The sequence below is a fragment of the Melanotaenia boesemani genome, chromosome 5 (assembly GCF_017639745.1).
Source record: "Melanotaenia boesemani isolate fMelBoe1 chromosome 5, fMelBoe1.pri, whole genome shotgun sequence".
Lineage (NCBI taxonomy): Eukaryota > Metazoa > Chordata > Actinopteri > Atheriniformes > Melanotaeniidae > Melanotaenia > Melanotaenia boesemani.
Genome location: NC_055686.1, coordinates 36,539,300 through 36,566,821, shown reverse-complemented (window position 1 = coordinate 36,566,821; position 27,522 = coordinate 36,539,300). Strand labels below are relative to the sequence as shown.

At 37.7% G+C, this 27,522-nt stretch overlaps 1 protein-coding gene across 1 annotated transcript; it reads left to right on the top strand.

Annotated features, from left to right (window-relative positions):
• Positions 1-353: 353 nt before the first annotated feature.
• On the top strand, positions 354-26,417 carry gc2 (guanylyl cyclase 2). Its single transcript, XM_041984501.1, has 25 exons — positions 354-482; positions 600-830; positions 2,173-2,301; positions 2,470-2,649; positions 2,827-2,944; positions 3,199-3,500; positions 3,598-3,729; positions 3,853-3,956; positions 5,038-5,156; positions 5,303-5,387; positions 5,527-5,623; positions 5,709-5,831; positions 8,784-8,864; positions 9,102-9,278; positions 9,420-9,576; positions 9,675-9,824; positions 14,084-14,232; positions 14,354-14,517; positions 18,933-19,125; positions 19,210-19,384; positions 20,204-20,302; positions 21,183-21,277; positions 21,374-21,459; positions 21,928-21,937; positions 25,665-26,417. The coding sequence occupies exons 1-25, from the start codon at positions 354-356 to the stop codon at positions 25,779-25,781; spliced, it is 3,402 nt and encodes a 1,133-aa protein (XP_041840435.1). The 3' UTR covers positions 25,782-26,417.
• The last annotated feature ends 1,105 nt before the right edge of the window (positions 26,418-27,522 follow it).

Sequence of the window (27,522 nt, the reverse complement as noted above, 5' to 3'; positions counted from 1 at the left end):
TGAACGATAAGCCCAAATGACTGGAAATATAAGAAGTTATCAGAGTAGTCATGTTTGTGTTCAAGTACTCAAACATGTGTATGTCATGGGGAGGTTGATTCAATTAAGCCTTGAAAGAAATAAAAAGCCACATGTCAATAGATTGTGAGGTTTTCTGCTTTATGAATGTATGAATAGTATGAATTAGATGTCAGAATGGGTATTTTTGGATTAAGGAAAGTTTAGCTAAACTAAATCTGAAATTAATTCACAGCAGAACCTTTGCTTTTTCCAATCCCTCATTTCAGTGGACCAGTATCTTCAGACCTTTTTTGCCCATCGTCCACTGAGCTCTGAAGTCAGTGAGCCTTGACATGCAACAGCAGCGCTGTGCCTTCACCTCCTTGCCTCAAACATGGAAGCAGACACTGAACCCATCTTCTGTTGTCCACCTGACCATCTTCTCTCCTCATCATGGTCACATTATCCCAACTTCAGCTCCAGTTAAACCACCTCTGTCTGCCTCTGTTTTCTCTCCCTTTCAGTCGTCCTCTTTATCACCTCTATGCTATTGTTCTCTTCCTCTTCCTGTTTCACCCCTTTCCCCCTCTTTTCTCAAGCGACCCCTACATGGCCTCCTGAGATCCCTCCTGGGCCTCCTGGCCTTCCTGTTTTTACTACCCCACCCAGTACAGGCAGCATGGTTTAAGGTTGGGGTGGTGGGACCATGGGGGTGTGACCCTCTTTTTGCCAAGGCCCTTCCTAATGTGGCAGCACAGCTTGCCGTCAATCGCATCAACAGAGACCCGTCATTGGCCTACGCTGCAACGTTCAGCTATGCTGTGCTGCAGGTAAAACACAACACTGATGAGAATAATATGAAGTAGTGCTGCACATCAATCACAATTGTGTTGTAATATAATTTAAGATCATGCTTATGTACATTACATAGAAACCTTTGTTTATATGTTTATATTTTACAAGATGGAATTTGAGTGTAATTAATTTAGCTTGGCTTAGTTTAGCTTAGCTTAAACAAGACAAAGCTATACTTGTAAGCCTTTAAATATAGAGCAAATGGTTGGCCTGTCTTTCTGAACAAATGCAGCTTGTTCCATAAGCTGTTCATGTTCCACACCCACTACTGAAAATTAAATATGTACAATTTTATTTAAATGATCAGTGATTCATTTTTGAGTAGACAGAAATCCAGGTACCTCTACACTTTATCGAACCTTTTAGCTGTTTGGTCTAAAAAATATTGTATTCTGAGAAAAATAGACTCAACAAGCGTTTAATGAATATTAAATATTTTTACCTCAGCAAACACATATAGTATTTCTGTGTCTCCATTAGAAACAAAATTTGTTTCGAAGTAAACCAGGAGGTCCATTGGTTTTCCTCTAATGAGTTATAGGTTGTGCGTCTACTATGTGCTCTTGTGGGTTCTGTACGTTATCATGATCAGTGGGTGCGTTTGAAGCTATTTACACAAGGGCATCTTTTCCCTCCCATGAATATTGTTTCCACGTGTAGTTTCCATTTGGAAAACGACATTCCTGTAGTTTGGCATCTACAGAGAGAGTTATACCTTGCAATGCTATTTTTTACTTTTTTAAACATGTCTGCTTGAAAACAGCAAATGTTCAGATGCATGCCTCTTGCATAGCTTCTTATAATGATATTTACATCTTGCATATATTACAGGTGCCTTGCACTGTAGTGAATTTGTAATGCTCCTATTTTGTTGTGATCATGTGGTCTTGTCCACTGATTTATTTTGGGAGAGCACCTTATAACATTTTTTATAGACACCGTAAGAGTCAAATGTGTCATCTCTAGAGTTGTCATATCATTAAGTATGAATGGCCCAAGAGGTCAGTTACACTTGGCACTTGGACAACTGTAGCCACCTCGTAGATGTAGGTGTTCTCATATTCCACAAGTACAGTAAGTACAGACATTTAGAATTTGGTTGCAGGACCATATCCCATTTATGAACAGTAAACTTGTATCTGCACAAAGGCATTCTGCAAATCTGCCCTAAAAAACACAACAAATTAGCCAACACATAAAATCTGTTCAGGCTACATGTATGTATCAGGGATTATTGTCTTCGTAGTTGGTGCATTTTCTGGTTTGCTTCATTGATAGATTTCTGAATAATTGACTGAATGCATTTATCTCTTTCAGGAACCTTGTGAAACATCAAGAGCGTTGGAGGCATTTGTGGGTTTTGACACCAAGGCCTCTGGGTACATTGGACCAGCCAACCCAGGGTACTGTGATGCTGCTTCAATGCTAAGCAAAGGCTGGAACAAAGTAGGCTGGGAAAGGCTGGGACTTGTGGAAATTTCACAATAACCCAAACACACACACACACACATATATATATATATATATTATTTAATTAATTTTTTTTATTATTATTATTATTATTTTTAATAATGACTAAGTAACAATATCTTTTCCTTTACACTCTTCTTAAAGCCATTGTTTCCTTGGGGTTGTGTTGGCTATGAGCTGGATGATGTTCGTAGCCATCCAACTTTTGCACGATCCATGGCTAGGCCCACGTCAGTGCTACACAGCATCATGAGTTACTTCAGATGGGCTCATATTGGCATCATCTCTTCCTCAGAGGACATCTGGGTGGATACAGCTACCAAGGTTTGAATTTTAACCTGTTCTGTCAACACAAAAACCGCCAGAGAATTTGAGTTGCTGCTGTTTAATTAAGAAAACTGACAATAGTTGAAGTCTAGAATAGTTGATGTTGAAGTCACTCAGGGAAATGTGTTTTAATATTTGCTAAGAAAGGTTGTGGGATTTTCTTGTCTTTTCTAGGTGGCTGAGTCCTTGAGAAGCCATGGTATGCCCGTCAGACTGGTCAGTTTTATGGAGAACACACCTCATGGCATTAGACGAACTCTAGCAAAAGTTCGCAAGATGCGAGAAATTCGAGGTAGTATTGATTTATCAAAGTGGGTTAAATAGAAATGTGAATACAAAAGGTTTTTTTTTTGTGACATTTGTAAAATATTGCTTCTAAAACAGTTGACATCCCACTTTAACTTGAGTAGCATCACCATCTGGCAGCCATAATGCCATGTAATGAGTTCAGTTCCTAGGTGTTTCAGTGCACAACAGCATCACTGTGTGTGTGAGGTCTGAGCACACTCGGCCTGTCCTTAAAGTCAATGTCATGTCCTTTCCTAGTTGTGATTCTCTGCATGCACTCAGTGCTGATTGGTGGCTCTGTCCAGAAGCTCTTTTTGGAAACAGCCTACGACATGCAGATGATCGATGGCTCGCTGGTGTTTTTGCCCTATGATACTCTGCTCTACAGCCTGCCTTACCTCAATGTGACCTACCCAGCTCTGAAGAGCAACAGCAAATTGTTGCGGGCTTACGATGCCGTGCTCACTGTCACCATTGACTCCCCTCAGTTCTCATTCTATGAGGCCTACAGAGAGGCCATGGAGAGGGGCGAAGTGTTGAGGACACTGAAACCTCAACAGGTAAAGTAAAAAAGGGAAAAAGTTTGTTGTGGGGACTAATAGGTATCGTTTCCCATTAACAAGACAGCTGATGATGATCTTCCTGAATGTGCTGCAGGTGTCTCCTCTGTTTGGAACCATTTACAACTCAGTTCTGTTCATGGCTCATGCAGTGCATCGTGTTCGGGAGTCTGGAGAATGGGTGTCTGGTGGAAATCTGGCACAACAAACCCGTAACCTGGACTTCCAGGTAAATAATATCAGGCTGAGTGTTGAAGACAGAAGCTAGGGTAGAAAATCTTCCAGAGCTTAGAAAATTCTGGAGAAAAAATCTGAAAACTAATGTTGAAACACATCTCTTTTATTTTCTTAGGGCTTCAGTCACCCTATAAAAACCAGCAGCACTGGAGCAGCTCAGCTGGACTACCTCATACTGGACACAAATGGATTCTCCGCACGTATGATGCCAACGTACAGGTATGTACAGGCTGAGGTGTTTAGTGTTTCACTTTGTGAAACAGGCTAATGAATAAAGGTAAAGAAAGGAAAAAAAAGCTTGAATATGTTCTCTTGAAAACTCATTGCTTGGTCAACCAATAGCTGGTCATGTTAGACTCTGTTTCACCAGATACTTTATATGAACTAAACCATCTGAACACAAACACTGCTCTTTCTGAATAAGTCCACATTGTGCTCTTTCAAAAACTTTTAAATAAAAGTGTGCTTGTCACTACTTGCAGCATACTTTGACTCTGCTGTGTCCACCAGTAAGTTTGATCAGTTTAGCTCTCATGCTAAATTTTCCTTTTTAAAAGTAGTAAAATACATTAAGATAAAGTTATAAAAGAATTATAAAAGAACTTTTAACTTTGTAAATGTTTTTGTAATTAATTAATCAGAATTAATGCATACCTCCTATACTATACAGCAAAAATCTCAATTACATTCCAATAAGCATTTCTTTTTTAGTAATTTCCTTTTAAATCTCACTGCTCAGACAGATGAAAAGATGTTCCACTGCAGAGCTGAAATACCTGAGTATATATAGGCAACTGAAAGTACTCGCAATAGTTTCTAATGCTCATGGCTAAGCTTATACTGACAATAGCGATACAGGCTGCAACCCAGAATGATGTGTTTACTGATGTTATGTACAGCTCCATGATTATTTTGTTATGCTACACAGCAGGGAAACTTAGCAGAATAACAATAAAAATGGTTTATTTAACATAAAGTGGACATTATTGTAGACAGTGGAACTTCCTTACATGGCCTACTTCATAACCAAGTAAAAACATGGGTGATGTCACGAAATAATAGATTTTCACTGTAAAAATAGTTGATCATACTCTTTACTCCAGTTTCAACATATTAATGTGAATAAATAAAGGATAAACTGGACTAATCTTTGGTATAAGTGTATTCTATGATAAAGAAAATATAAAGGAAATCATTAAAGCAGTTTTTATCATCGTTTAACACAACAGTTGGGATCCTTTAGAAGCAAAAAAATTCAATCAACCACACATAATTAATCACTGATTAGACCGATTGACAGGATTGACATGGAGATGGGAATGGTTCGCTTCTTGGGTCAAGACATTCACTTCCCACAAGGTTATGGACCCAGAAGGGATTCTGCCTGCTGGTTTACCCCTGGAGTCATCTGCTCAGGGGGTAAGAAACAGACACAAATATAATATGCATTCCTGCATTGTAGTTTTGGCTTATTGTTGAAGGACAGTAAATGTTAAGCCTTTTTTTACTGCACTTCCTTTAACAAACTAATCTGAGGATTTTTTTTTATCCCTCCTCTGTTGCAGGTGTGGACCTGTTCTTGACCTTTGGCTTGTTTTTTGGTTCGGTTGCAGCCTCTGTTTGTGCTGTGGCTCTTTTGTATTGTATCAGGTACAAGGTCATCAAGATATGTTTAACCATTGGATATAGGGGGGTCTGGAATATTAAAGCAAATTGAAGTCTAATCAGGCATAACATGGCAAACTCATCATTATATGTTTCTTTTCTTCTTGACTCTCTTGTTTTCAAGGCGGCGAATCAATCAGATTCGTCTGGTCAGAGGTCCCAACAAGATCTTGCTGACTCTTGCAGATGTCACATTCATTAACCCATCACTTAGCAACAAGGTCAGCTTTTGTGTAGTCCTGCTTTCATTGACTGATTAAGCTCAATGAAAGCAAGAAACACTAGAAAACACTTTTCTCTTATCAGAAGCTGAGTCTGGATGACAGCAGGACCAGCGGTGCGAGGAGTGTGTCTGAAACCAGTGTAAACACACCAGTATCTGTCCAGTCCCCAGCCACTTATGAGAACTCCAATGTTGTCATTTTTGAGGTGAGGCAGTTCATGAACTATTGTGCAACAGTAACAACAATATGACAAATGCAGACCACATGGACCTTTATGTTGTTATATTCTTTGCTTGAAGGTCTGGGTGGATATTAAAAGAAACATTTATTTAACTCAGGCACATGTTGATTAAAATAAACAGTTTTGTGTGTATCATCATTGCAACCAATCAGGAAATTTGTTGTTTCCATCAAACTTTGCACACACAATCTTATGATGACATTTCCATTATACACACCACAACCGGACCCTGCTTGTTTGTGTACATTTGAACATCAAGGTCTCACAGGTAAACAGCTGATGCCACATAAACTAATCAAGTTATACTGCAAGAGATCTAACTGAATACCAACAAAATGAGGGTCAAAATTCATTTTGGTGGGTATAAATGACAACTTACTGGCCATTTTGGTGGGTGATTAATGAATCCTTTAGGGCCCATTCACAGTCCGCCACTAGTTTGTTTGCTTGGAAAATCTGCTTTGTTTGGGGTATTGTGAATGCGCAAATGAATTCTGATTCGAATCAATGAAACAGACTTGGTCTGCCTACAAACACAGGCCTTGGTCCGTTTCAAGCCCACAAGACACAGAAACAGACTACATAACAAAGTGCATTGTGGTACCCAGATATCATGGGCAAACTCAACTAAAACAATAGGTGACTTTGAACAGGAGAAATAGCTGGTAGAGATGGGATTTATGGCTCTTTGAAGGGAGCCGGATCTTGAGGAGCCGTTCCTTTCAAAGAGCCATTCAAAAGACTGGCTCGTTCTCACAATATCTTAAAAAATTTCACAATATATAAGAATGACAAACAATCAAAATATGCACCTATATGAAATCTACTATACAAGATTAAAAAATTATAGGAAAAATATAGATAAAAAAGGATAAACCTGAGCAGTCAGAGCAAATTCTAGTAAATGTTTTAGATAGAACTCACAGTATTTGTTTACAAACAAAACTCTCTGTCCATAGATGCTTCACATGAATGGAGCGTGTTGGACATCAGACTTCTATGTCACAAATGTTATTAATTTTATTTTCATTTTACTTAACTGTACTACTTCTTATTTACTTATTTATTCATTTTTTTATTCATTCTGTCATTTTTAGCTGGAAGAGGGGTGGGGGGATTGGGCTTGGCATGTGTGTGTATACGTGTGTGTGTGTGTGACTGTGTGAAAGATTTCATTGAGTGTTTTTATTCTTATGTTGTTAATCATGTAAAGAACTTTGTGTTGTCTATGGCATGAAAAGCGCTTTATAAATAAAGTGTGATTTGATTTGATTTGATGAAGGCAGTGTCAAAAATTTGTATCTAAAAAGAATGGCTCACAGCTGTGAATCGGTTCCCATCGTTCATTTAAAACAGTCGTTCAAAAGAATCGATTCGTTCATGAACGTCACATCTCTAATAGCTGGTAGTCAGACGGGGAAGAATTGGATAAAAGTTCTGATCAACCCAAGACCGTTAGGATCTGATGCAGCTCCATACTTAGCTGTTAGGTACTACAAGCTGAAGTTCTTCTGCATTAACCAATAGATTGAGGAGTTTTCTTCTTTGCATGTCTCACCTTCTCCTTCAGTAATTCTTGATGCAGTGCCACCTCTGGCGGAGAGTGGAACACATTATTTAAAAGGTCTGATTCATCTAGGAGGACTAGCCAAGTGTTATCATACGTTGCCCCCTTTCATACTTCCATGTGTCTTTAACATTGCCATGTTTATGAACTCGACTTGAGAGTTCACTACTGCATTATGATATCAGTTTCAGACACCAGTTGGTGGCATTAATGCTCCAACATAAAGTTGTTTGCAACCACCCAACACACCCGACAGACTCCCACAGCCTTTCTGCAAAAGCTGCAGTTGTCCTCGTCATCTCTTCTTCTTCCTCATGTTCCTATTCTTCCTCACTGGTTTGCTCCTTTCAATGTTTGCTATACTGCACAACACTGACCCTGTGGTTTCCAGTGGCATTGCACCATTTGAAGCGTCAAGTGACAGATATGAGGGCCCATGAAAACCCACCAGTTACATACGTGGAGATGACAAACGTTTCCGTCCCTTTGCATCTCCATATTCAGCGTCATGCATAAATGGGCCTTTAGACTATTTATACTGGCAGTGATATCTCAACATTTCCTCTAAACACTATTCCATAGCATGTCTTCTATAAATTGACTGTCGTACTGAATGCCTGAACAAAAGGCAGCTGAAAAAGAAGTGAAGCTTAAATAAAATAAGTGGCATAAAGAAAAACAAAAATATGACAATGGATGATGTAAAGAACAAGGCTGGTGACAAGAAAGGAAATGGGGGAGGGAATAATGGTAAAGATTAGAGAGGGGGTGAGAAAATGTAAACATTTAGAAATGTGAAACGTCTAGCTAAGATAAAGTTTAAAGTTGATCATTTCAAATGGGGGTTATGACCAAAGTAAATTTGTTCTTTGCTGGAAAAAAAAACCTAAATGTTGTTGTTGTATGGCATTTTCATGAAAATAAAAACAACAACAAAAAATCAATTCAAGGAAACATTAACAACTGAGTGCATTCAGTTGTACTTATAAAAAGCTGCAGCTCACTGATACTGTATCACTGAATCACTGCAGGGATGGAGGGTTAATGGGAGACAGGGTGGCAAGTTCACAGAGGTACATAACAGCGGCCGAATTTATGTTAAATGCTTATTTCAATCATTTATTGCAGAGTTTTGGGTTGTAGATGTTCCAGTTTTACTTCTGCAAGAGTCTGCTGAGCTTTGTCTTGGGAAGAAAAAAGGAAAGAATAAATAGTAAATTTTAAAAATATTGTTTACTTTATTAACAACAACAAAAAAAAAATGCTACACTTTCTAGAATTGTTAAGAGCTTTTTCTTTATTTACTTGATGTTTTACATTTTCATTATTGTGGTGTTTCTCTCCACCAGGGGGACTGGGCATGGCTTAAAAGACTTCCCAATGGACAGTTTGGCAGGATAAACCCCAAAACCAGTGATGTGTTTGAACTGGTATGTGACAGTGAGAGCATTATTAATAAAAAAAAATAAATAAATAAATAAAAAACAAGAATGCAGGAGGAGAGTCAACTTCAGCACTTGAAGGAAAAAAAAAACAAAAAAGAAAAACAACAGTTTGGAATAAGCCAAAATTTTATTATTAAGCTGGAAATACTTTGTGTATTGCTTTGTAGGACTGGACATTTAAATTGTCCTTGTTTCCTTGATGTTGTGTTTCTCTGTCTGAAGATGAAAGATATGCGCCATGAGAATGTCAACCCTTTCCTCGGCTTCTTTCACGACTGTGGCGTGTTCGCCATCGTGACAGAGTTTTGCTCCAGAGGCAGTTTGGAGGATCTGCTTCTGAATGAAGATGTCAAACTTGACTGGATGTTTAAGTCGTCCCTGTTATTGGATCTAATTAAGGTGAATTCCCACCAAAAAGAAGACTTATATATATATATATATATATATATATATATATATATATATATATATATATATATATATATGTATATATTATGGCATAATACTAAACTAATCACTTGCTGATATCTTCTCTACAAGGGTATGAAGTACCTCCATCACCGCGGAGTGTCACACACCCGCCTGAAGTCTCGTAACTGTGTAGTGGATGGGCGTTTTGTACTCAAATTAACAGACTATGGCTACAACGAGGTCCTCGAATCTCAGAGGTTCCCCCACATCGAAGCACGTCCAGATGGTGAGCCTTCTTCAAGCAGGGTTTATGTTGCCTTGAACATTGCAGCAGAGCTTGTCAGAGTTGCCACTAAGAGAAACTAAAACAGTTGTTTGATCCAGAGCTGCTGTGGACAGCCCCAGAGATCCTGAGGAATGGGCATCCAGGGCTTCATGGGACTTTACCGGGTGATGTTTATAGCTTTGCCATCATCATGCAGGAGGTTGTGATAAGAGGACCTCCGTTCTGCATGTTGGACCTCTCAGATGCAGGTAAGGAGGCAGCAAAAGAATACCAGACAAACAAACCTGCACAGTCATGACTGAATGCCTGTTTAGAAGACTTTTTAAGCATCATATTAACATATTTCAAGCTTGTGGAGGATGTTTTTTTTATACTGATATTTTTATAAATCCGACCTGATAACTAAACTGAAGCTCTGGTGGCTTTTTTCATAAAGAGGAAGCCGTATTCAACCATTTTTTATTGTAATTGAGAGTAAACTGAGCTATTAAAGTCATAACACACTAAGCCAGCTGTTCGTTATCAAGAATATCTGGAATTTTATTATAAATTTCTGACCCTTGTGTTTATGGTATGTTCCATATTGTCATCGTGTGAAGTGTTGGAGTCTAGATTTCGTTTTTCAGTCATTTCAAATAGCTGGGCATCAGTTATGTTAGTAAAAGAAATAAATCCACTCTGACACTTGAATGCTTTTTTCCAATACAAGTTAGTTTCATTGAAACAGATTCATTTTAAATAGCCAACACATTCAAACAAGCCTTACTAAGCAGAGCTACTCTGTGTTGAAAACTAAAAATTGAGCGTATAATAACATGACTTCATGAAAACTGCTGTAATTAACCCTTTAATGCCATACATTGACTGTTTCTCAGACCTACTGAATCATTTGAAAAACTCTGTTCTGGAAGGACGTACACATTTTTTGGCTGTTCAAACAGCAGTGGAAAACTTTTATTGTGGTAAAAAAAAGTTCAAACAAAAAAACGAAGAAGAGAGAAAAAAGTGAATGTGAAGAACACAGAGCTTTACTGAAAGAAGCCGCTCTCTCTATGAGACACTGAGGGAGGCAGCAGTTGCTACTGTTTGTCTGCTACTGACCTTGTGTTCGAATCAGGAAGAAACACCAGACAAAGAGCAGAGCAAAAAGTACATTACATGCTGTTATGGCAGAGAGAACACTGGATTTTATTCCCAACAGCAAAAGCATGGTAAATTTAAGTGTAACGGGTAACATTTGTTAATGCTAGTTCAGTTTTTCTCAGGACCCACTGGCCTGCGTGTCTTAGACGTTTTACTTCAACAGACCTAATTCAGATTAAAAAACTTCCTCATCAAGTTCTTTGCATTCCTGTTATCGGCCTATTCATTTAACTCAGGTGTGTTAAAGTAGCGTTACCTCTAAAACATACAGGGCAGTGGGCCCTAAGGACCTGAACTCAGAGTGCGAACCATACTGTGGGCTTAGGGGAAGCCGCTTTTTGCATTTCCTATCTTTTTTCGGCAAGTAAGAACATGATGCCAGCTGATATTACAGCTTGCCCCACAGAACATAAGTGTACCAATACATAATGGTTAACAACTCTTCTGCAACAATAATACATAACAGGTGCAAATGTCCCTTGCAAAAAAATATTTTACTACTCTTTTTGCGAAGATCAACTTACATAGTTAGAATTCCCCACATATCACACACGTACACAGCGATGCTTGCCATACACAATATAATGAGCAATGATAGTTTCCCATATTGTAAATAGTTAAAGCAGGTCTTACCTTACCTTTTACGCATTTACTTCTTTTATTTTGTATTTAACGTAGATCTACAGGAAGTTTAACTTGGAGCGCCGCCACTCTTCAGTGGTCACAATAATTATAGCATCTATAGTCATACTTTAGGCTACAGTGAATTTGTGAGCAATCAGCATACATTTTATTGTCAGTATTATATAGCTCCCCCAACATTTCATAAATCCTGTTTCTAGGGGAGCTCATGTTTCATTAAGGGGAGCTATAGCTCCCCCAGCTCCCCTGTGGTTCGCACCCTGCCTGAACTGAGAAACACTTTGCTAGTTAATGCTAACGGACTAATGGAGAGAGACAAGGGGCTGCAGTATTGCTGAGAGTAAATGACTAATTTGGGAGATATTGTGAAATGTAATGTTATTCTGTCCCGTATAACAAAACTATGTCAAATATCTGATTAAATAAGTCTAACATATCACACACTAATAAACAGCATATATATGCAAATTATGCTTAATTTACAAAAAAAAAAAAATTGTTCAGGTTTTGCTATGTCAGGTTGGTGCCTTTAGACCAGTAGTCTTCAAACTGGGGGTCGCCACCCCCATGGAGGTCACCAGATAATTTCAGGGGATCACCAGATCATTTTAAAAAATACATAGTCTATATTTAACTAATAAATTTGGGATTCTTAGCAGGGCTGTCAAAATAAACCAATAATGAGGAGATAAATCTTTGAAATGAGCTTATTAATTTTTTAACACATTAACTCATAAACAACAAAGTTAGTGCACATGCCACATGAAAAATCTGAATTTGACATCGTCTCCATAACAGAAGCTGATTTTCAGCATGTAGGTGCCTTGTCACAGTGGTAAACAGACAAACACAGCTTTATCCTCCTTATTTATAACGATTCTGTTTTCCACCCTTATATTTAGAAGATGCTGCAAGATGGCCTGTTTGATACAGCACACAATTAATCACAATTATGTCATTGCGTGGGGGTGGGAGTTGCAAACACCAATGCATCTTATCTTGGGGGTCGTGGCACAAAAAGAAAAAAAAAAACAAAACACTGCTTTAGATTCTTAAGAGACATGGAAAAACTAATATTTACACATTTCAGTTTTTAGCAAATACCTCTTTTATCAGTTCTATACTAAAAAGTCTTGATAGTTCTCTAGCTGACAATAAAGTTGGTTCACAGTTGGATGGTGCTTGTCTTGACCCATGTGCATGTCTAATACTTACGTATTAACATTCCGAACTAATATGGCTAACATGACTAGTACACAGAGACCTTTATCCATATTCTAATGCTACATTTAGAATTTTTTACACTTTTAGACTGTGAACTTCTGTAAAACAGCCTGTGTCCAGCTTTCAAGTTGTCTTGCTGTAGTCAGTCCCTAAACTGGGGGGCAGGTCCCCAGGGGGGGCACAGCTAGGCTAAGAATTTTTGCATTGCTAGCAAAACATGGTCAATTTTGTTAAAGTACGAATGGGCAAATGATGATGAATTAACAACAGACATTTCACATACAAAAAAAAGACAAAAAAACAAAAGAAGACAAGACAATATGATGAGTTATATCGTGTCCTTGACCAGTGTTAGAGAGAACCTTAAGAATGCACAAGCAATAAAGAACATGTATTTACCCACAATATACTTTTACCTGAAGTTTTCTTCTACACATGTTCTTTTATGCGGATCACAGATGAAAACTTCTCTCAAGATTACAAAATGTATTAATTACAATTGAGATGAGGAATGTGCAGTACAGAGCTCTGGATCCTTCTGTCTAAGTTTTCCTTTTCGCTGGTTACAGAGAAAAAGGAGTTCTACTGTTCGGAACCCAGATAGAACTCCTGCGACCAGTTTTAGCCTCTCCTAAGCTAGACAGTGATTGGATGCTATCTCTAACTTAGTCAGCTGTGATTGGCAGGTCCCATCCTTGTATCCGCCCCGTCTGGCACAGGTTTCCTGTTTTTCTGCAAATCAGAGTCACATGCACACAGAGATGCAAAGTGCAAACTTTCTGTTTCATCCTAAACTATTTTCACTTCTTAGACATTCCCCATGTTACAAGAATACAACATGACCTCTTGTACAGACACAAGCACTCAAACCTCGTGTCACTTTCACTTCTTTGTCTAATGATTCAGTGCTTGTGACCTTTTGATGCACTGTACAAGAGAACAAAAACAACACTGCCATTAGGTGTTTGATTAAGGTTATATACATGTTATTCATTCAAAGACAAATTAAAATAACATCTAACACCAGGTAATGGGAATGGGTCAGTGGTGAATGGTGAAGACACACCACAGTGTGTTGTATGCCTCATTATATCAACACCTGACAGTATGAAGCCAAACAAGTTACAACGCCACTTTTGGACTTCTCATCCCGAACACGGAGGAAATCCCTTTGATTTCTTTAGAAATAAACGACTCAACTGTCATAAAAAGCAGAGTTATTTTACCAAAGCAGCATCTGTCTCGTGGAAAGCTCAACTTATCTGAAGTAGTTTACAGTTTCCTGGTTTAAAATGCCTCACGCTGTAGCAGAGGGATTGATCATTCCCTGACTGCTACAGACATGGTTTTAACTATAGTTGTGATAGTGGGATCGGGGCGGGCTTGATATTATTTTTGTAAATGAAAAGGAGGCACTGCAGAAAAAGTTTAGGAAGTCACTCATATTGGACTGACTTGAACATAACATGCATAACACCTGTTTTTTTTTATACTTTAGAAATAATTGAGAAGATACGTAAGCCTCCTCCTCTGTGTCGTCCGGTGGTGAGTCCAGACTACGCTCCAATGGAGTGCATCCAGCTGATGAAACAGTGCTGGAACGAACAGCCAGACAAGAGGCCGAGCTTTGATGAGATCTTTGACCAGGTCTATTGAATAAAATCTAAGTTTTTCTTTATGTTATTTTGGTAAATCTATTCAGAACATTTTTCATGGACTAAGATAGTTTTTTCAATTGGTGCTCAATAGGTTCTTCCCTCTTTCTCAGTTCAAAAACATTAACAAGGGGAAGAAGACCAACATCATAGACTCTATGCTTCGGATGCTGGAGCAGTACTCGTCCAACCTAGAGGAACTGATCAGAGAGCGAACAGAGGAGCTGGAGATAGAGAAACAGAAGACAGAGAAACTGCTAACTCAAATGCTGCCTCCGTAAGTTTACACAGATGCATTGGTACAAATAAGAAACGTGAAAACACGTGGTATACCAAAATAACTCATTAACATTATATACATAATATACAGCTAAAAATGATGCATCTGTGCACTGGTGAAAATCTGAATTTTTCTACAGCAGATTTAAACATTCTGTTTGTAAGGATTGTCGTCCCAAACTGGAGGGCTTTGTGACAAAAGGAGACCTCGTCTGAATGGTCTGAACTGTAACCTCTAAATATTTTTCCTTCTTTGCTTTATCAGAGTTTGCCTTTGCAAAGATAATGTTGCTATACTGATTTGATTTAGAACTTTTTTGAGCAAGCCTTGATTTTTTTTTTTATTTGTGCTATGTACTACCTTCATTTATATGGAATGATAGGAGTGCCACAAAAAAAAAGAAAAAAAAAATGGAAATGGAAATGAATATGGAAATAAATGAAGAAATATGTAGACATATACACAAACAAATTAGAATATTTTACATTTTTTTATTTATTTATTTTTGCATAATTTCATTTCCATATTCTTTTAATTATTATTTTCTTATTTATTTCCTTATTCTTTTACCTATTCATTTCCTTATATTTTCCATATTTATTTCTATGGATGCATGGCGCTGTCACCACCAAAGAGATAAATAAAAAAAAAGTGACCTTATCACATTATACCGTGATAGTTTATTGTAAAATATAAACATATCATGTTATAAAGTGGTAAGTACTGTGATGAAAACGTGGACTATAAACCATATTTGTTGTGGTATGGGGAAACTGTGCATGCTATGTCCAGAGAAATGCCTAATTTACCACATAGGATTAAGTTGTACTTCATTGTAGAGATTTGGTGAAGCTTGAAAGACACTGTGATATTGTTGACGTTGCACCCTCAAAGCAGACAGGACCTTGTCTTTGTGTCAGCAATTTATTTTTCCCAGTCCCAGTGGCGCATAAAGCTTTTATAATTGTCATTTTTATTTTCAGAAGACAGCCATAGGCTTATTTACTGGTACATGTTATTAAATAAAAGCTGCACACGTGCATGCACATCTCACTGCGTGCAGGCAGGTGACGCACTGTGTTGCTCATAACTGTCCCACATTTCTCTATGTACAACAATAAACCAGAGTAGAACAATTAATCCTTTACAAAAATAACTGAAATGTTTTTGCTTGTTGAGAATATTTTCCATAAAATGTATTTTGCTCCAATATAGGTCACAATAACATCTGCATACAGTACAGACTACTTTGATTCATGTTCTTATAATAAAATTCATCACGTTATAACATGATGAGTTTCATGTTTTTACAAAAAACTTAACGAATTACAATTAACACATGTGTTTTATTTGGGTGACAGCTCCACGCTTCCGCATTGTCATTATTATTATTATCCCCTCTTTATTTATTTTTTCTTTTCCTCTCTGATAACCTAGAGCCAATTAATGTTTTTTTTAAACTGTATCTTATATAAAAAAAAAGTCATGGATGGCAGAGAATTTCTTACAGTTCAATCAGAACAAAGTTTTAATTATCAGTCCTGAAGACAAGAGAGAGATCATTTCATCTAAACTGTAGAATTTCAAACCCTTCCAGTGTGTGAGAAATCTGGGTGTCATTTTTGACTCTAAGATGGATTTTAGATAGTTGTCCAGTGTCTCTACAGTCAGTTGCCATGGTGCTGAAAACAATAGGTTTTAGAAAGTTTATTCTGCTTCGATATTTCAGTGACGTCCCGGGGGAAAAGAAACACGCACCCGCCTTCACTGCTCACTGTAAGGCATCTACATAACCACACTTAAATCATTAGAAGTTCTGTATAAGCAAAATATCAAATTATCGGATGAGAAACCATTACAATATCATCACTGCATAATTTTACAAAAGCAGAATCTTCCTCAATTGGTAAAACATCATGAAATAAGCAAATTTGTCTAATGTATAGAAGAAGTAAGAGTCTATCATCTCCTCCTTTTAGCCAGTTTGTAAACATTAGAAATAACTCATATTGACTAACAAGCGGTGCAGCAAGAGGAAAAGTGCTTTTAGTCAGTGTTTATTTTCAGTAGCTGCACAGGACTGGAACTCTGTGTAACTCTAGGCTGTGTCCGAACGTCCACCCTACGCCCTAACCCCTCCTTCACTACATAGGGCCGCACTACATAACACACTACATAGTGACTCATTCTCTTGGCGATTCGGACACGAAGCTGCCTATTTTTTCCTCGCCGCAAACCATGTGACTACCGTCGTCACCATGGCAACCACAGCCCGCATCAAGATGTCGTTCCAAATCCAATCCAAAGTTGTGTGTAAATATTTTTATTCCTTAAGTTGTATTTTGTTCTTTGTTTGTTTGCTTATAGGTAATTTTGCGCAGCTCAATTTTTTCACCTCCTTGCGCCATTTTGAGCTTCTGCCCGCAATGCATTGTGGTCTTTATTGACCCGTCTAGTGACCATCGATGCTCACTACTTTTCAAGATGCATTGTGGGTAGTTTTGAGTGCCCTACTTTTTTCTCTCTGGACATTCGGACACTCCGACAAAATGGCGTGACCCCTAGAAAGGGCACTATGTAGGGAGTAGGGAGCACATTCAGACACAGCCTAGAACTCTAGTATGTGCCGTGTGCTGACCTTATCACCATCTTCTTATGTCATGATAATATTGGTTATTGAATACTTTTAACTAACTGTTATTATTTATTTATTTATTTTAGCATTGTGGATAATTGTATTTTAAATTGCTCACTGTTATTAGTATTTTGTATGTACATTTATCTTCATTGTTGTTTGTAGTGTCAAATTTTGTCATGTTATTTGTTTTTTTTTTTGTTTGTTTGTTTGTTTGTTTTTTTGTTTGTTTTTTTTTTCTTTCTCTCCTCATCCAGGGACTGCAGATGTAAAATAGTTAACTGGTACATTTACACTAATGTCTATTAATGTACAATGTCCCTCTCAAATAAACCAAATCATAAAAAAGCACCATCTTACAACATTCAAACCAAAATCTTAAAGAAGAGGCTTTAGGTTTAATGTGAATCAAGCAGTGAAATAGCTTACTTATTGCCTAAAATTGTTTTTAAAAAAACAGATGATAGTGGACAATTAGATTAAATAAATTAATGTTCAGTCTTCTCATGCTAAATCCTATTGGCTCAGCATACAGTGAGCTGTCATCGTTTGTGTGGTGATTGACTTCTCCGTGTGAACAAACCCCACCCCAAAGCAGATGATTGACAGCTTGGACATGAGGAACTAAACAGAGAAAAGAATTAGTAAATAAAAAAGGAACAAAATAAGGAAATATGTAGGGAAATAATAGAAAAATAGATGAATAAAAATAAACGGATAAAATTTATTTAAAAAATAAATAAATGAAAAAATATTTTTTATGTATTTTTCTATATATTTAATTTATTTCCTTATTATTTTCTAGATTTATTCTTTTTTGTGGCTCTCCTATCATTCCATACATTTATCCTTCATAATATTCTGAAATTTACACATCTTGACAAATCATACAAGTGCTCCCATCACCATGACGCCTGAAGTATTCAAAGTGGCCTCGTGGTTGCAGAGAAATCTGACCCTCCGGGATGTTTCTGCATTTCTGTGACTGTTGTAATGTAAATGTCTGATTTTGCAATAATTTTTATGAAAAGTTGTTTTTAGTGTTTTTCCCTTACAAAAGCAACTGAAATTTATTATTTATATGAAAGTTTTTATTCATTTAATAATTTATTATTCCAACATTTTTTTTGTAACAAGCACACTAGGAAAGTATTTCACTATTCAGCATGTATATAATAAACATTTAAAGTTCACAACTTAACTTTGTTTCAACCACAATGTTGCACACAATACAAAACAGTTTCCTTTCAGGATCAGCACTGGGAAAGTGTCGTTAGGGTCTTTATTAGACATTGATGTAATAGAAAAGTAGGTCAAAGAGAGGAAGGGAGTGACACTGGGAGTCCCCTCTCTGGGATTCAAACCTGGGCCACCTGCCTTGTGGCCGTGCTTCTCTAGGCAGCTGCTCAACCAGTAAAGTTAAACACCTCTTTGAATGCAGGGGAAGATGGACGGTGCTTTACATGTAGTGATTTTAGACAGCAGATGCAACAGATTTCTCTCACACACGCACACCTGCATGTTAATAATCAAAAACATGGAAGTAAAGTTGACAGTGTTTGTTAATCAGGTGATGTGGAGGAGAGCTGAGATGTGTCAAAGCTTTTTGACTAAATTGATAGTTGATAATTGATTGCAACACCTTAAATAACTGGAGGAGAAGATGTGTTCGTTTCATTATGGCAGAAGCCTAAAAATCAGGCAAATGACTCAATGGTTTATGTTTTGTTGCAGGGTCGTTTTGCATATTCACATTTTTAACTTATTCTTTTCCCAGGTCTGTTGCTGAGGCCTTGATGGATGGCGGGACAGTGGAACCAGAATATTTTGACAACGTGTCACTCTATTTCAGTGACATTGTCGGCTTCACCACCATCTCAGCCAACAGTGAGCCCATTGAGGTGGTTGACCTCCTAAATGACCTCTACACTCTCTTCGATGCCATCATAGGAAACCATGATGTCTACAAGGTGAAACTTTGGTTTTTATTTAATGCTGTGGCTTTACTTTTTAAAGGACAGCCTTGTTGCTTATTCTCTTGTGTCCTCCTTTAGGTGGAAACCATTGGTGATGCCTACATGGTGGCTTCAGGTGTTCCGGTCCCTAACGGCAACCGTCACGCTGCAGAAATAGCTAACATGTCTCTTGACATCCTTAGTGCTGTGGGAACGTTTAAAATGAGACACATGCCTGACGTTCCCGTCAGGATACGTATAGGACTGCATACAGGTGAGGAAAAAAACTTTTACTACCACATAAACTGGTGTAGTTTACCATTCCTAAGGTTGAGATTAAACACTGTGCAATGAGGGCTGTAGCTATTAGGTTCTTTTTGGTTTACCCTCCATAAACTGCAACTGGTTCAAAATCCCGCTGCCCTCAAATACCATCTTGAAACACATCTTTATAAACAAGCAAATTTCTTTTTAGTTCTGGGACTGAAATTACCTCACTGTTGCACGTTTATTTTTTACTATTTTATTATATTTATTGGATGGTATTGGGTATTTCCCTTCTTTCCCGGTTGTCTTTTATCTTGTTTTTGTATGGTAACCTTGCTGAAAGGCACCTTTAAAAAAACATAAAATGTATTATCATTATTATTAACAAACTACAAGACATGTGGAACAAAGTCCATTGGACAGATGAGACCAAAATGGAAATGTATGGTCATAATGTGCAGCAGCACAAACACCTGAAACTGACTGATGTTGTAACGGTAACATTATATGTCAGGAACTCATGTCTTTGTGTGTAATAGTGATGTGTAATGTGTTATATATTGAGCATGTTACACTTTCAGAAATGGCTAAAAAAGGGTTAAAAAATATCAGGACAGGGTGTCATTACTTGAGAGAACATTACACAAAGAAGAAAATAATTCATCATAATTTGCATCTTGTAATTCTAATGTTCTTTCATGGGACCAGGTTGTCTCCAGGTGATGCTCAGAGTTTTTGTGGTGACCTTAAAAAAACATAAATGGAAGTTAATGTAATGTCCTGAGAACTGATTGAAACGGGATTTTATGTGTGCATTATCCTTCAGGTCCATGTGTAACAGGTGTGGTGGGTCTAACAATGCCCCGCTACTGTTTGTTTGGAGACACAGTGACCACTGCCTCTCGTATGGAATCCAGTGGGCTGCGTAAGTTATAAAAGCAGCACTCTGAAATCTACTGAGTAACTGTTAGACTAGATGGAAAAGCACACTCCATGACATGTACAAACTCCAAATATCGCTTTGTTCTATCATTGTTAATCCTCCTTCTTATGAGGTGGAAAGCCGGATGTTTTCTAGTTTTGCACTTTTAAATTAAAATATTTAGCAGCTTTCACACTCTTGATATTTTTTTCAGGTTATAAGTAGTGTGACAAAGTCTTTTTGTTAGATATTGACACGAGAAAAAAGAAATAAATGCAAAAACTATATGCAAACATAAACAAAAATACAACATATAAGACAAAAAACAGAATTTATACAACTGTAGCCGGCTTGAAAGTCAAAATGTGGTAGGACCACCTTTGTTCTTTAACACGATACACAACACATTGTTCAACACAGATTTTAACTTATAGCTTTGAGAACCAAAAATACTCCCCCGTCATATGTTATCACAGCACAGATTTATTTCTTGGGTTTATTTCTTTGGTTACTACTAATAACTACTGCTAATCAAGAATATTATCAGCAGATTGGTTGATGAAAGTCACAAGTTAGTGCTGTCTTTGAACATCAGTGCACTTAATGATTATCATCAGTGTTATCACACCCAAATTTTTGTTCAGTCTGGCCAAACTACATATACTTACTCACCAGGTTGTTTGGTTGTACTTTGAAAAGTATTTCTAGGAAACAGGATTTTTTGGACACTCAAGCAACGTCCTGCAGAGCTTGATGTTGGGTAGATAAGGAAACCTACTCTGCAGGAGTGATATCTGATAACTGCCATTTAAGGGGCTAATAGGATCATGGTTAATTTCTTTATGATATACATATATTGTACTACTTTCCTTTCTGGTTAAAGCCTACAGGATCCACGTCCATGAGAGTACGGTGAAAATCCTTCGGGAACTTAATTCTGGTTACAAGCTGGAGTTGAGAGGCACGAAAGAAATCAAGGTACATTATCTCAATAAAGCAACAAGATATATTTTACCATCATGATCAGATTTAGAGGAAATATAGTCTCAAATTGTCACTTTATCCCTTCCTCAGGGAAAAGGAAAAGAGGAGACATACTGGCTTGTTGGGAGAGACGGGTTTACCAAACCTCTGCCTGTTCCTCCAGAACTTAAGTCTGGGTAGGAATAAATGTCCTTCATCCTTCTCCTGTGTTTGTCTTTCTCCTTGTCTCAGTCCCCCCCTCCTCATCCTAAGTTCTCAAAACAGTTCTGAGTCCTGCACTGGTTTTAAATAACCAGGCTTGATTTTTTTTAACTAATATTTCCTCAAATTGGTCCTCAAAGATAGCCACTGTAGACATTCCAATGTTGATATTAATCAATCAGTCTCAAAGTTATCCCTTACTCTTTTGGGGCTGTTATGTTGTCAAGATTTGTATGTTAATAGCTGTAAATGGGGCATAAGGATGCAATGAATTTGTAAGAAACCAAACTCATTGTTTAACAACACTGCAGCTGAGAAGGAGGAAACTTGTGATTCATGGTTCACACCGACACATATCTACCCAAATTATCATCTTTGGATGCGTTTGCAAAGTAGGCAACATTCAGCAGTGTGATGTCAGACCCACGTTACTGAAGCTGAAGAATGAAAAATGTTAATAACAGCCCATTTCAATTTGATGATGTTTGCCATTATCCCATACTACTTTTTAATGAGGTTTGCTAGTGACACAGGTGTAAAATCTGCTAGTCATCAGACAGCCATGCACACATCTATAAAGACAGATCAGGTTCAGATCTCTAGTGAGATTGAAAAAGCCAGAGGAAGCAATCACTGATGCTGTGCAGATGTTGGAGACAGAAGACTGATCATTTAGGGGCCATGAATGTGGTGAGAGAAATTCTGAACAGGTTATAAGATAGAAATCAGAGCAGGACCCTTCGCTAACAAATTAGAAGAGATTAGTTGATAGGTGGTAGAAAGGATTTATATTTCTAGGGGCAGATCTAGAAAAGTTTTGATGGGGGGGCCAGGCAGCGGCACTAACCAGGAAAAGGGGGGCACAAATTAGATAGTTTTTTAGTTTTTTAAATGTGATATTGAACTGATGATTACAACAACTGTGATCATCTAATGCAGGGACCACCAACTCCGGTCCTTGAGGGCTGGTATCCTGCAGGTATTGAAAGTGTCCCTGCAGCAACACACCTAATTCAAATAACTGGGTCATTAACAAACTTGTGCAGAACATGACAACAAATTGAAGATCAAAGATTTTGCAGCAGTAAAACATCCAATACCTGCAGGACACTGGCTCTTGAGGACCGGAGTTGGTGATCCCTGATCTAATGTAAAACAAAAGTGAAGAAAAACCCAAGTGAAGGTCAGTTAACACTAAATATTTGTTAGCATTGGCTTGCTCTTTCTGGTCATACAATACAGTATAAACGGGGATATTTCAGGCATAGTTGCAAATTATGATTAATCATAATTAATTAATTAATAAGCTATGATTAATCTGATTAGAAATTTTAAATATTTGATAGCTCCAGAAAGAATGTGTTTTTAAGAAAGAAAAAGGTCATCCCCATCACCATTGTTGGCCACTACAAGGATCGTGGTTCAGTTGGCATTTTGAGGATGGCCCATTCTTTCATTAGTGTTCAGGCGGCTCATATTCCTGTTTTACAGGATCTATGAGATCTGTTTTTGCTGGAGATTAAGTATTTACTTTGAACTTTATCAGAACTTCTCCTGAGAAGCTGTTGGAGTAAAGCACAGTGGTGATTATTTAACCACAGGTTTTGATGTGCTTCTGCTACTATTAGTTGCAAAAAAAAGACTATGCAAAACATTGTGTCCATGGTTTAAAGAAACCAACTTTGATGGACATAAGAGACAAAAAAAAAACAAAAAAAAAAGACCCTACCAAATATCCCAACACGTGGCCCTTAGCCCTTAATTTTGCAGAGCTGTAGAACCCTTTTTCTGTTTTTTACATCTTAACCACCCAAATGGCCTCCAACGTCATTAGGCTAAATGGCTACTTCTCGTTGATTTCCAAAAAAAAGGCGGTCTTTAACCATCCAAAATAGAGGGGTAGGGCCAATTAGGCTATGTCCACACTGCAGCTCAATTCCCATTTTTTTGCCCATATGTGACTCATTTTTTATTTTTTTTAGTCTAAACGGCTCAAATTGGATTATTTTAAATCCGACCCAGGCCACTTTTATATGTGGTACTAGATCAATACGTATCCGATCTGTGTGGAAGCGACCTCAGTCTGAACGGTCATGTTGCTTTTCATCGGACTTTGAGGTCACAGACGTCAGACAGACATCCCAATTCTGCTGTTTCACAATATTTACTTAGTTGTCTTTTCCTTTTTAATGGTAAATGAAAATGACCAAACAGCACCATCACTTTAAATATATGAACGAATTCAGCAAAGTAATGTAATGAAGGGGGGGACGGGGGTGTATTTACAATTAGAATGTGTTAACGTGAGGATCAGCTCACATTTTATATCCTACATTGTTGGGTCGGGTCCAGATTTCACTGGACGATATCCATGGGTCGGGTTTCGTAGTCATCATAATGGGTCCTAGTTGGGCTAATTTGCTAATTCAATGTCAAGAACTGGGAGTGGGCCTAACCCATCCATCCATCTGCCTTGATTACCTTTTGTTGTTGTCTGCAGTGGCTAGCTAGTTTGTTCTTTAGAGAGAAATAAGCCATTGCAGGACTACAGGACCTCTATGTGTGTGTGTGTGTGAGTGTATGTGTGTGTGTGTGTGTGCTGTGACCTTGCTGTTCACTTCGTCTCAACAGGCAAATGGCCCATGGGCTGCAGATGGCCGAGATAGCCCAGTACAAGAAACGGAAAGCTGAGAAACAACAACAGGAACAACTTGCAAAGAAGAAAAACTGAGGTAATGTTATGCATTATAAAAAAATGTATAACATTACTGACTTGGTTTACAACGTTACTCGTCCTTTGGCAAACATAGTCTGGGGATGAACTATCCCAAGGTGTTATTGGGGTTTGTTTGCACTTAGTTGAATCTTGAACATAACCTGTTCAAAGTTTACAAAGAAATCTTGGCCATGAAAGAATCTACTGGTCATAAACTGGGTTCTGGTGTAACAGGTCCCTGAAAGGTTCCCTTTATAGTTCAATCAGTCACCTCTATTTAAGAATTTCTGGAGATGTAAAACCCTAAATTGAGAAATATCTTTTTTTTTTTACCTCTACATGGTTGCACCATAACTCATTCTTGGCTGATGGTTTCTTACGGCAGGTTAATGACAAAAGATTTCTTGTGTGATTTTGAATTGAGTCTTGTCAAGATGCAAGTAAATGCAAACAGAAAGCAGTAACACCGAAAAGATGGTTCAGGTGAGGAATGTGGGGATTTTGTCCATAACATGAAAAAAAAGACTCATCTTTTTATGTCACTAACAAAACTCAGTTCTTCTACTTTACAAGTTTTTAAAGAAAATGTGTCAATGACTCACCTGTTTTCACAAAAATAAAAAAAACAGAGGATATTAAACTTGATCTTTTAAATTATTTTGCTTTCATTTAAATGTCATAAAACAAGCAAAAGGGAAAGTCTTTCTAAAACAGGCAGATCATTCAGCAGAGATGTGCTGACCTGATATCATGGCGCTTCTAGCTTGCATAGCTTAAAACACAAACAGACACGAAATTCAAATCTGCAGTTTCTAATATGTGGAATTTCTTCATCTCATATATATTGCAAATAAACAAGATATTTTTCCAACATGTCAAGCAGATAGCTGGCCAGGTGCTTTGACAGCTCTATTATGGTGACGTATTTAGATGTGTTTCCAGTGTTTTTGTTTTGTTTGTGTGGCTCCCGGTTTGACTTTAAAGAGCAGACACTGTGTAAATGATCAATCCTGCCTCAAGGCTTACTTTCATTTGAAGGGTTAATTACAATTGACGGCCTTCCACTGAAGAAATACACAGATATTAGATGTTAGACATCCAGTTTTTGTTTGTCATGACGCGTGTGTTTTCATGTGATGTCTCTGTAGACGCTAGCTAGGATCTTTTAATTCCCCTATGTCTTTGGTTAAAGGAATAGTTCAAAACGGTAGATGACAAGAGTTATATTGTTGTTTTTTGTATCTTCGTCCTGTTAATTTTTGAAAATATACCATTTTCTGTAGATAGAACATAGATTTAGATCTGGTGCTTTTTGCAAGGCTGGAAAACAAAAGTTTTTCCCAAAATGTTGAACTATTCCTTTAATTGTTTTTATGGTTAAGTGAAATGGTTTATTTTTGTCATTGTGTTAATTTTCTTCCTCCGTCCTCCCTTCCCTTGCTTAGTCTCACCGTGTCACGGAAGTCGCGGGACATGAAGCAGGTGTTTCATAAGGCTGTGAAGAAGATCTCTCATGTTCGCGTCGTGACTCAGCTCTACATGCCAGAGGACGATGACAATGTCATGATGACACACCACTGACTGGACTGGAGCTCTGGCTGGACTTTTCTTAAAAACACAGCTCACAAGCACTGTAATAAACCTCCACTGATGTCTCCATACAGAACTCTGATCATCCAATAAGAAGGAAGGAGGAGGAGGGATGGTGAAAGTGTTAGCTGAGATTAACAGCAGTCACTTTGTGTGCACATTCCTGTGTATTAACAGCTTGAGCTGAGGCAATGAATGCTAATGCGGAACTATCTATAGAGGCCGACAAATAGTGACTCAGCAAAACAGGGACCTGCAGAAAGTGTTTGTCAGCAGCAGAGGAACACAGCTAATCCCCCTCGTCCACTCCCTCCTCCTCTTTCTAAGTTTCTTGTAGGAGGTGAATCAGGAGTAGGTTTTATGCTGCTCACTATTATTATAGAAAGAAAAGCCATAATAAATACACTATTTTTGGAATGTATATTTGTAGGTGTAAACAGTAGAGAGATGCCTAGAAGTGAGTAGACTAAAGTCATTAATCATTAATGACAATCTGTCATTTTTCACTGGAAACAGGAAAGACAAAACAATGCTACCCTTATGTTTATGTGTATTACAACTAAAAAACAGCACAAGATTGAACCAAATGATAGTGGTGCACAATGTCAGAATGTGCAGTAAGCAGCCCTTTGTTTGCATGGCAACGACCTGGCTAAGCTAGCACTAATGCACCTCATGTTCACATTTTGACATCAAACCAGGGAAACACCGAACACATAACAAGTTGTTGAAACATTTTAATGTTGTGCTATACCTGACACTATTTTTAGCTTTTCTTTCAATAAATTGTTTGAAATAAAGGAATTGCCATTACTTAAATTTCCTACATTCATTATATAATATCAGTTCTAGCATTAACATTTTCACCAATTTCACCAAATAGTTGAACATGTCAATTTTTTATGAGTAGTGTTTGTTTGAGCCAAAATGTTCAATTACTGAGCGACTACATTGAGAAACGGAAGCATTTTAATGCATAATGGAGTCTACTGCTATATGAAACAACAAATGACCCAACCTGATGCCAACGTTGTCAGTTTTGGGCATGGTGATTGGTGTTTGCTAAATAATGACAAGGCAAAGCAAGTTTATTTGTATAGCACATGACAGGGTGGTTCAACGGGCTTTACAGAATACAAGCAGCATAATTTAACATTAAAAACACCGAAAAAGAAACTGTGGTTGAAAGCACTATTAACACTAGAAGTCCCAAAGCCCAGCCATTTGGCTTTTCTACCTTCCATGCCCAAGGGGCAGCCAAGTGGCTGGATTAGTTTTGAGCTAATATCCCAACTAAGGTGTGAACAGCCAACATTGTTCTGTAAATGAGACAATTACTCACACGAAACTGAAAGGGAAATAATGTTGCTCTGCCTTTACCTGAACGAATCAGTGTGTTGTAACGTAACAAGAAAGGTGGAGGTTTAGACCTTGTATGCAATATTTTGTCACGTCATTGTTTTCCTGAGGGATTGCGAGCAAAACTTTGTTTTGGCTAAAATGGGTAATGACATTTCCATTTTTGTGATCATAACGGAAAATTATTTTCCCTTGTCTTCTTAGTGAGAGGTCGACACAGTTTTGTTTTGTTTTTTTTTATTTCTTGCTGAGGAGAAGACTATTTTCTTAAAAATTACGGCAAAAAAATATACGTACGCATAAATCTGTTCAGCATGTGGATAAAGTGATAAAGAATAAAAATACCCGATGCATTTAGGCTACATAAATCTCA

Coding starts and splice junctions, on each gene's coding strand:
- gc2 (XM_041984501.1), top strand. CDS start 354: ATGCAACAGCAGCGCTGTGCCTTCACCTCCTTGCCTCAAACATGGAAG. Junction 5,157..5,302: donor TGGAGTCATCTGCTCAGGGG/GTAAGAAACAGA, acceptor CCTCTGTTGCAG/GTGTGGACCTGTTCTTGACC. Junction 19,385..20,203: donor ACGTATAGGACTGCATACAG/GTGAGGAAAAAA, acceptor ATTATCCTTCAG/GTCCATGTGTAACAGGTGTG.